A 9,963-nucleotide genomic window follows, 5' to 3' on the forward strand; every position below is an offset into this window, starting at 1 on the left:
GAGAAAGAGAGAAAAAGAAAGATAAAGAGAGAAGGGAAAGAAGGAGGGAGGGAGAGAGGATGGGGGAGAGAGAGGGGGAGAGAGGGGAAAGAGAGAGAGAGAGAGAGAGAGAGAGAGAGAGAGAGAGAGAGAGGAAAGGGAAAGAAGGAGGGAGGGAAAGAGTGGGGGGGAGAGACAGAGAGAGAGGCCATGGGTTGTCGTGGACCAAGAACCTATCCCCAAATAACTCCCCTAATGATGATGAAGCTCTCCATACTTATAGCCTGATTGTCCCTCAGAAACCAGCCTTGCTCTGTTGCCAGGATTGTCCTCAAAACCTTGCCAATGCTTATGCTGTGATGGCCCAGCCTTCCAGACCCCAAGGTCACCTCCAAGCGGTGACAAAGCCTTACAGTGAGATTCCTGGCTTGCTATTTCATGCTCTGAAAATGGCTTCTGCTGCAGTTCTTGAACTCAGGGAAGCTTCTTGCCCTGTTCTCTAGAAATACTATCCTTAAGGATCACGTTCAGAAAACCAAAATGACTCACACTTGTCATGGCAGACCCTATTTGCTTCTCTTGCCAAAGGAGCCCAGGAGAGCCAAAGAATGGGGGGAAGGGAAGGGAAGCCATTGTTCCACACCTCATAGAGAGCAAGAGGAAAGCATGGCACTCCTGCAGCCCCATGGAAACTCAGCCACAGCAGAATCACACCTGCACATCCTGAATTCTGGCCACCCTGAGCTCTGGGGTCAATGTGGGGAGGTATTTAAACCGCTGCATTCCCTGGTGTCTCTCACATGAGTAAGGACCAGCTCTGGCAGTCTGAAAGGCTCTACAGCAAGCATGGATGGGATGGACTGTAAAAGGGCTTTCTGCTTTCTTTCAGGGTCACCCTGGAACCAGAGGGGAAAAGGTCAGTGTGACAATAAGATGATCCATTAAAGGCTGGTGTGCAAGTGCATAAGGGAGTTTGAGATTAGACTAGAAGTGATGGAAGGGTTGGAAGGAAGGAGAGAAGGAGGGATTGAAGGAAGGAGTGTGGGAAAGATGGAGAGTGGGAGGGATGGGGGGATGATTGGGGGGGGGACATTTCTTTAGGAGCTGGCATGATCTCAGGGCCCTGATGAGAGGACTGAAGAACTATGGTCCAAAACAGATGATGTGAATGAGTACGGGTCATGGAGGTTAGCCATAGTTTCTTAACAAGCTGTGATGAAAAATGTCCTTTTTGACATATAAAGAATTATAATCACAACTGGACCTTTCACTCACAAAGGAAGGAGAGGAGATATGGAGGTAGGGATAGAATGACTGTTTTGACCCTTAAGTGATACCCCAAAGGAATTATACTAACTTCTGTATTTATCCTGACTTGACCTCTTCATGATTGGGGTATTAAAGTTGTCAGGGGGGTCTTCTTACCCTGGACTACCAGGTCCAGAGTCAAGAAGTTCAAATCTAGCCTCAGATACTTACTTGCTCCATGACTCTGAACAAGTCACTTGATCTCTATTTGCCTCAGTTTTCTCATCTGTAAAATGGGGATCATAATAGCTCCTACTTCCCAAGGTTAAGATTCTCACATGAGATAATAACTGTAAAGCACTTAGAACGTGCCTGGTACATAGTTGGAGTTTAGTAAATATTTTCTTCCTTCCTTTCTCCTTGGAAGGATGGTCTGGGCCATATTTGCCTAGAATATCCATTGTATGTTCGCTAAGTAGGAAAGCATTGGACTATGTGAGTGCCATCCCATCCGGAGATGTGATTCCATGACCCAGTGCTACATGAAATGATGCTTCTTTAGACACATCGTTACTCTCCCCTCCTTTATCTGACTCTCAGAGGAGAATCAATGAACCTATCCTACAATTTTGCTGCAACTTGCTTGCCTCCTGGTTTCATTCATCTATTTTTAAGCTCTTACCTTCTGTCTTAGTATCAGTTCTAAGACAGAAGAGCAGTAGGAGCCAGGCACTCAGGGTTAAGTGACTTGACCAGGGTCACGCAGCTAGGAAGTGGCCAAGGCCAGATTTGGAGCCAGGACCTCCCAACTCCAGACTTGGAGTAGATAGGCTCTATCTACCTAGCTACCCTCTCTTGGTTTCATTTAAAGTCAGAAAATCAATATTCGCATGGCTTAGTTCCTTTGGCATGATATCAACTGGTCACTGGCCAAGGATCTTCAATTTTAAAGTACCAATGATTAATGGATACGTACCTGGTCTCCCTCTCTGACCCTTTCCCTCCATTCCACCACTGTCCCTGAAGAAGCAGAGAGGAGGTTATTTTGCTATTTGTCTTCATGTCATGAGTGGCCGTGGCCGAAAAAATTCTCTCCCTTCTCTTGATTCATTTTTTTTAACCCTTACCTTCTGTCTTAGAATTAATACTGTGTATTGGTTTCAAGGCAGAAGAGCTCTAAGAGGTAGGCAAGAGGGTTGTGACTTGCCCAGGGTCACCCAGCTGGGAAGAGTCTGAGGCCAGATTTGGACCCAGGTCCTCCCTTCCCCAGGCTTGACTCAATCCACAGAGCCACCCAGCTGTCCCTTCGTTCTATATACATAGAACACTTTCAGAGACAAGATCCAGGAAAAATGGACTGTGGAAGGGAAGGAGAAGGATACCTGGGGCTAAACCCACTGGGGCTCCCTTGGGTCTGGCCAACCTAGTCAGAAGGGGGGAGTGAGAGCAGAAGTCTCTACTTTCTCTTAATTCCCAGTTTCTCTTCTGGACCACCAAGTGGTCTTCCTTTTTCTTCAGCCTTGGGAGAGTCCATTCTCTTGGCACTGACCAGGGAGATTTTCCCCCAACAAAGCTAAAATATAGCAAAATTCTTTTGGGTCACTCTGGTTTGCAGCCTGCATCTGAGCTAACACTCCCAGACACCAAGATCACAGAGTGGGGCCCAACCATGTGCATCCACGTGGCAGAGCAGAGAACCTGGAAGACTCGGGTTGTAGGAAGGCAATTTGGTCCTCGCCAGCTGCCCATCTTGGGCTGCTCATTTCACTAGTCTGGGCTTTAAGGGCCTTCCTCACCAACTGAGGGTGTTTGATTTGGGTCACAGAATCACAGATTTAGAGCTAGGAGGGAACTTGGGGGTTATTGAATCCAAACAGTTAAGGGACTTCCCAAGGGTCACACATTCCCAGTGAATGAGTAAATCTGGATTTGAACTCAAGTCTTCTGACTCCAAGTCCAGCTGTTCTCTCTACTCCTCTATACTGTTTCCTTCAAACCCAAGCTTGGAGTCTGGAACCCAGAATGACGTCTGAGAATCCAGTCCCATCTTCGCTGTAATATTGTGTGACTTTGAACAAGTCTGTTCCCTGGGCCTCAGTTTCCCCAATTGTCAGAGGAAGGGCAGCTGTTCCAAGCCGTCTCTAAAGTCCCCTCCAGATCTCCTGCTATGATTTAGGGCTCTGAGAGTCTTTCATGTGACATTAACCCGTCTCTTCTATGGTTTCTCCCCAGGGCTCCAAAGGCGACAAAGGCATCCTGGGCCCAAAAGGAGAAAAGGTAATGATTTGGGGCAGTGACCCAGATGGAAAAGCAGCTGTGCCGATGACCGACTGGGGCGACTGCCCTTTGAAAAAGCCTCTTTGGAGTTTCCTCCACAGCTGTAGCAAATAAACCTCCTTCCAGAAGTGATCACAGGCCTTTCTTTCCTTCACAGGGTTTTCCAGGCCTTCCTGGGATGCTGGGACAGAAAGTAAGTATCTCGAGGTTTGGGAAGGGTTCTCTCAACTTACATAGCCTTAAAGTGCTTCCTCTTGGGGGGTAGCCAGGGGGTTTAGTACATAGAGAACCAAGCCTGGAACCAGGAGGTCCGGGATTCAAATATGGCCTTAGACACTTCCTGGCTGTGTGACCCTGGGCAAGTCACTTACCCCCCATTGCCCAGCCCTGACCACTCTTCTGCCTTGGAACCGATACCCAGTATTGATTCTAAGATGGAAGGTAAGAGTTGATTTGTTTTTTTTTTTTTTTTAAAGATGTTCTTCTGAATTCCAGGGATGACCATGGAAAGCCTTCATCTCCTTCATAGGAAGATATGGCTAATAGAATCCTTTTTTTGCTAAATGTTTTCTTTTTTAGTTATTGTTTTTTTTTAAACCCTTGTACTTTGGTGTATTGTCTCATAGGTGGAAGAGTGGTAAGGGTGGGCAATGGGGGTCAAGTGACTTGCCCAGGGTCACACAGCTGGGAAGTGGCTGAGGCTGGGTTTGAACCCAGGACCTCCTGTCTCTAGGCCTGACTCTCACTCCACTGAGCTACCCAGCTGCCCTCAATGTTTTCTTAAAACTACTCTTTCCCCATTGTCAAGTTCCTCGTGCTTTTTCCTCTGGTCTTATCTTCCTGGAAAGGCTGTCGCAGAAGTGTATAAAACGCTGTGCTTCATCCCCACCCTGAGAACCTCTGAAAAAGATGTTCTCGTCTTTGAGTTCAATCATTCTGGAGAGACGCCCGTCCGTTCAGCGCAGCCAAGAAAAAATGGGAGAGCCGAGTAGGAGGGACAGAAGCCTCCCTGCTCTCTGCTGGCCATCGCCCCAGCAATCTGAAGAATGCGAGATGGCAGCATCCCTGGACGTGCTCCTTTAAGGCAGGGCTATATATGATAGCCCTAATTGAGTCTTGGGAGAGAAATTAGATCAAGAAAATGCTGGCTGTTTCCGGTTGGAGAAGGGCAGGGTAGGATTGCAGGAATTTTGTGCTAAGAGAGTCCCAGGAATAGTTACATAAAAATATAAATGATGTGTGTGTGTGTGTGTGTGTGTGTGTGTGTGAAATTTTTGCAGAGGTCAGGGAGTCCCCAAAGGGGCAGCACCCCCAAATGTTTCCCATGACTCTTCTATTCTGGAAAAAAAAAGGGTCACTTTTCATCCTATCGTAGTCGATTTTTCCTTTTGCTGTTCTTACAGCCTGACAAATCCTATAAAAAGAGGCCTCGGAGAGGTTATATGAAACTCTTAGAAGCTTTCCATTTGGCTGCGTGGAGCCCTGCCTCATTTAGCTTCAATGGGAACGTTAAAACATTTACCGGAGGGGAAGGACATTGCTCTTGTTCCTTCCTTTCAGTCACGTCTGACTCTTCGGGACCTCTTTTGGGGTTTTCTTGGCTGGAGTGGTTGGCCATTTTCTTCTCCAACTCATTTGACAGATGAGGAAACTGAGGCAAATGGGGTACCCAGGATCAGGCCAGATTTGAATTCAGAAGGATGAGTCTTCCTGACTCCAGTCCTGGGACTCTATACACCGTGCCATCGAGGGTAATTATAGGACACTTAAATGTCTTTAATGGCACAACAAATTGAACCTTATCCATTTGAATTATCTTGTTCTCTTCTACCTAAAGCTGACAGGAGAATAATGGGCCATAGAGGAAATAATAGGCTTTAAGGGGGGAGCTTGGGAATTTTTTTGGGGGGTGGAGTGAGGCACACAATGCCCAGAAAGGGACAGATTGAGGGCATTGACTATGTGTATTGGAACTAATTTCAGATTTATAAGTTTGATCTTTAAAAAGGCATCATTCTTATGTGCTGATGATTTGGGGCGTGCCGCTGAGTGTCAGAAGCACAAGGCTGATAAATACTGGGGCAGCCGTCTGGCTCGGGCAGCTGTGGTGGGCCCCTGACACACGCACCTTGTCTTGGCGATGGGAATTATCCATCAGTGAACGTTGGCAGGACATTCAGGGCTGTAGAGAACAGAGGACAAACTCGCTGCTGCCCAGTAGACAAGGCCGAACCAAAGTAACAGATAATAACATCTGTGGGAATCTTGGGTGGAAACAGAGGAGAGAGATGGGGCATAATGGAGGAAACAGGCTTTTTTTTTTTTCCCTTGAAAATCGTGAGTTTTTGCAGTGGGCACATTGGCATTGGCCAGTCAGCAGATCTTTGGTTGTGGACATCCACCACCCTTCCACCTGCCCTCCCTTCATGACTGTTAAGGAAAAATATTCTACCATGAAGCCACATGGTCATGGCCAGCTATCTCTGGGACGGGGTGCCCTCTTTACCAGGGCAGGCCACAGGCTATTGACTCCACCTTGTTCATCTCCTCTCATAGGTCCTCAAAAGAGTATCTAGGGGGCAGCTGGGTGGTTTAGTGGATTGAGAGCCAGGCCTAGAGACGGGAGGTCCTAGGTTCAAATCTGGCCTCAGACACTTCCCAGCTGTGTGACCCTGGGCAAGTCACTGAACCCCCTATTGCCTAGCCCTTACCATTCTCCTGCCTTGGAACCAATATCCAGTATTGATTCTAAGATAGAAGGTGAGGGTTTAAAAAAAAAGCCATCTATTATCCTGCTTTCTTGACCCATCCACCTCCTTTCCAATCATCCAGTTCTTTTACCATCTTTCTTATTCCACTCCTTCCACACAAGTCGTCACTGACCATAGGCTGTAACCCATTTCTACCCATCATTTAGTCATTAGTTAGAAAAATATAATTCCCCCTGAAAGTTCCATTAAAATAATGAAAGGAGATAAAAATCAAAATAACTTCTAGAAAGATCTAATAAAGGGCTAAATCTCGGGTTACTGGAACTCAGGAACTCTGTGTTGTGGGAAATGGCAAAGACCATTTCAGACCCACAGATGAATTTGTACTAGAGGGAAAAAACAGTGGAATTTAAGGCAAGAGGAAGAATCTCTGATAAAAATTCCTTTTTGAGTTTTTGTTGTCCTTATTCTAAGCATTTGCCAAAGAGTTCATGGTGACAGGATAACCAAATGGGGCCCAGAGATTTTCCCTTCTTTTATGCATCTCAACCAGGCTGTGATAAAAAGGGGAATCCATTACCAAAACTTGGCCATCAGATTTCTGCATCTCTGGTTCTCTCTGGGCTCTCGCCACCTGCTCAGTGTTTTTTCCCCAAACACCTTCCTACTCCCTCATCCCTCTGGGTAGACTTGTGTTCCATCTCCCATACCACCCCTCTTCATGAGTAGTAAGTTTGGAAAGAATGCCTTGCTGAACTGCCAAATGGAATCCAGTTGACTTGGAGAGTTCTTTCCTCCTCCCTTGATTTTTCTCTTCTTTCTCTTTCTTCTCCACAGGGTGAAATGGGTCCAAAGGGAGAGCCTGGTACATCAGGACCCAGGGGGCCTACAGGCAGACCAGGAAAACGAGGCAAGCAAGTAAGGGCCCTGTGCTTTCCCTCCTCCCTTCTGTTCCCTTTAGTGACCATCTTTCAGTCTCTGTAATGGCGGGCACCCACACTCAAAGGAGCTGGTTTGAGGGAAGTAGGAAAATATTGTTATCCTTCACTCAATCTGGACTGTAGGGCGTTTTGTTTCAACAGAGGGTGAAAAGTGATTGAATGGGTCAATGCTACCACAAGCTCCTTGATTATCTGGGGCAGAGGAGCTAAAACTATGTCCAAGCAGCAAGGTCCAAAGATTTTTCTTTGTGGTGGATCAAAGGGGGGAAACCAAGGACCTTAAAGGGTCACAGATTCAGAGCGGGACAGGATCTTAGAAGCAAGTTAGGCAAATGCTCTCATTTTACAGACTGAGGCCAGCCAAGTAGTAAATGGCCAAGTCAGGATTTGATTTCAAGCCAGACGACTGCAGACCCAGAGCTCTTTGCTTTAATTTTCCAGGTAAGTAGAGATTTTTGCACACGTGAGCTCTCCAGATATTTAGCTTTTTGGTCTTTTTCTTTCCATGGCCCGAATATTCACAGCATAATCCCTAGGAGGGATTTGGGGATGTAGCTGACTGCTGCCCCACTCCCTAAGCAACTCTGGGTCTTCAAGCAGGGGGTGATGGCATTTGGGGGGAGATCACTGAATAAACAGACAAATTTGCTCCAGAGAAGAAGGCAGGTATATAATGCCATTTATAAGTCCATTACGTGGGAGGAAATATTTAGTCTAGGTCTGTGCACTCCTCTGCCTTCCAACGAGAGGAGGAGACTTGGAGAGTACCATTGTCGGCTGCTGCTCTGCCCATTGGGATCTTCTGTCCTCCATGAAGAGCTAAAGGTCTTAGAGGACCCATTGTATGGCATTTCCTTTAGTCTAATGGGCCACATGTAACCATATTCCTCCTTGCTAGAGTTTTCTTTTTATCTTTTTAAGATTATCTTTACTATCATTAATTTTTTTAGACCCTTCCCTTCTGTCTTAGAATCAATACTATGTATTGGTTTCAAGGCAGAAGAGTGGTAAGGGCTGGGCAATGGGGGTTAAGTGACTTGCCCAGAGTCACACAGCCAGGAAATGTCTGAGGTCAGATTTGAATCCAAGACCTCCCATCTCTAGGCTTGACACTCCATCCACTGAGCCACCTAGCTGCCCCTTATCATTAATTTTTAAAATAAATTTTATTTTCTTGAGTTTTCCACAGGCTGACCTTTTGCCCCCCTCCCATGCTAAGGCTTGGAAGCAAAATTATCCCTTCTGGATTCCAAGTTCCATGCTAGATCTGAGGGCTCCTGAAGGGAAGCTGCCCCCCTTGTCTTCTTTTTAAACCCTTACCTTCCATCTTAGAATTAATACTGTGTATGGGTCCCAAGGCAGAAGAGCGGTAAGAACTATGCAATAGGGGTTAACTGAATTGTTCAGGGTCACCCAGCTAGGAAGAGGCTGAGACCAAATTTGAACCCAGGACCTCCCTTCTCCAGACCCAGCTCTCAATCCACAGAGCCACCTCGCTGCCCCCTCCCCTTGTTTTTTTAAAGAACAAGTCAGTCAAATCCTGTTAATGACATTTCTTCCAGTACATGACCCGTTACTGCTCCTTCTGGGAGAAGACTTGAGCTCACAAAATCCCAAAATGTTAGAGCTGAAAGGAGCCCAGCCATAGCACCATGAGGTCCCAGGTCTAGAACTCGAAGGGACCAGAACAGAGCTGGGCCCGGAATCAGGAAGCCCCAAGTTCCAGTGTGACCTCAGAGACTTACTAGTTTTATGACTCTCTCCAGGTCACTTACAGGCTATATGCCTCAGTTTCCTCATCTGTTAAATGGGAGCGATCCTAGCACCCATTCTTTGGGATTGTTGTGAAGATGAATTCATATAATATTTACAAATCACTTTGCAACCCTTAAAGCGTCATGTAAATGCTAACTTTTAAGAGAGAGAAATGCCAGCGAACTTGAGCTACATCCACATTTCCAGCATCTTGAGGGCAGCCAGGATCCAGCAGCGACCTGGAGAAAACAAGATCTGGACGAACAAAAACATTCTCCACTCTCACCCATTCACTCACTTGACAAGCATTTATTAAATGCCTTCTGTTTGCCAAGTGCCATATTGATACCGTAAAGGGCTCTTTTGATAGACCCACATGAACTGGGGTTGCATTTAAACTCCTCTTCATTGGGACGCTAGAGCTGGCCTTTGCTGCTGGAGAACAGCAAACACACTATGTCCAGGGAAGGGAAGAGTCGGGGCTAATTACATTACCGAAGCCTCAGCCCGAAGCCTATTCAGATATTCAGAAAGCATGAGCAGGCCAGAGAGCTTGATCACAGATGGTTCTGGATTATTTTTGAAACTAACTCAAAGCTGTTTTCTTTCAGCTTTATAAATTGTTCACTTGGGGACAGATTAGGCTCCGAGGAATACTTTTACGACTAATCAAAGACTCAGGAGACTGATTAGAGCTCTTCTCCCCATCCCCCAATCTCCCAGAACCACAATGGAGGGTCCATAGGAAATGACAGTATTGTGGACTAGGTTTCTAACAATAGGAGAGCTCTCCTAGCACCATTGAAAAACAAACAAACAAACAAAAAACACTTTCTGTCTTAGTATTGAAGAGCACCCAGCTAGGAGGTATCCAAGGCCAGATTTGAACCCTAGTTCTCCTGACTCCAGGCGGGATGCTCTTCCAACCTAGCTCCATTTTTGATGAAGTTGGTCTTGCTCATTCATGCTCAGGTATCCTAGTATCTCTCTCTCTCTCTCTCTCTCTCTCTCTCTCTCTCTCTCTCTCTCTCTCTCTCTCTCTCTCTGATCTT

General features: G+C 46.4%; 1 protein-coding gene across 1 annotated transcript in view; it reads left to right on the plus strand.

The window, feature by feature from the left end:
• COLQ (collagen like tail subunit of asymmetric acetylcholinesterase) overlaps positions 1 to 9,963 on the plus strand; it is a 48,757-nt gene that overhangs the window by 19,872 nt on the left and 18,922 nt on the right. Inside the window, exons 8-11 of the mRNA XM_044678892.1 lie at positions 869 to 895; positions 3,460 to 3,504; positions 3,662 to 3,697; positions 7,053 to 7,133. Of these exons, the coding sequence (XP_044534827.1) occupies positions 869 to 895; positions 3,460 to 3,504; positions 3,662 to 3,697; positions 7,053 to 7,133 (189 nt within the window). The remainder of the gene's footprint in view (positions 1 to 868; positions 896 to 3,459; positions 3,505 to 3,661; positions 3,698 to 7,052; positions 7,134 to 9,963) is intronic.

Source organism: Gracilinanus agilis, chromosome 5 (assembly GCF_016433145.1).
Source record: "Gracilinanus agilis isolate LMUSP501 chromosome 5, AgileGrace, whole genome shotgun sequence".
In the NCBI taxonomy this organism is placed as follows: Eukaryota; Metazoa; Chordata; class Mammalia; order Didelphimorphia; family Didelphidae; genus Gracilinanus; species Gracilinanus agilis.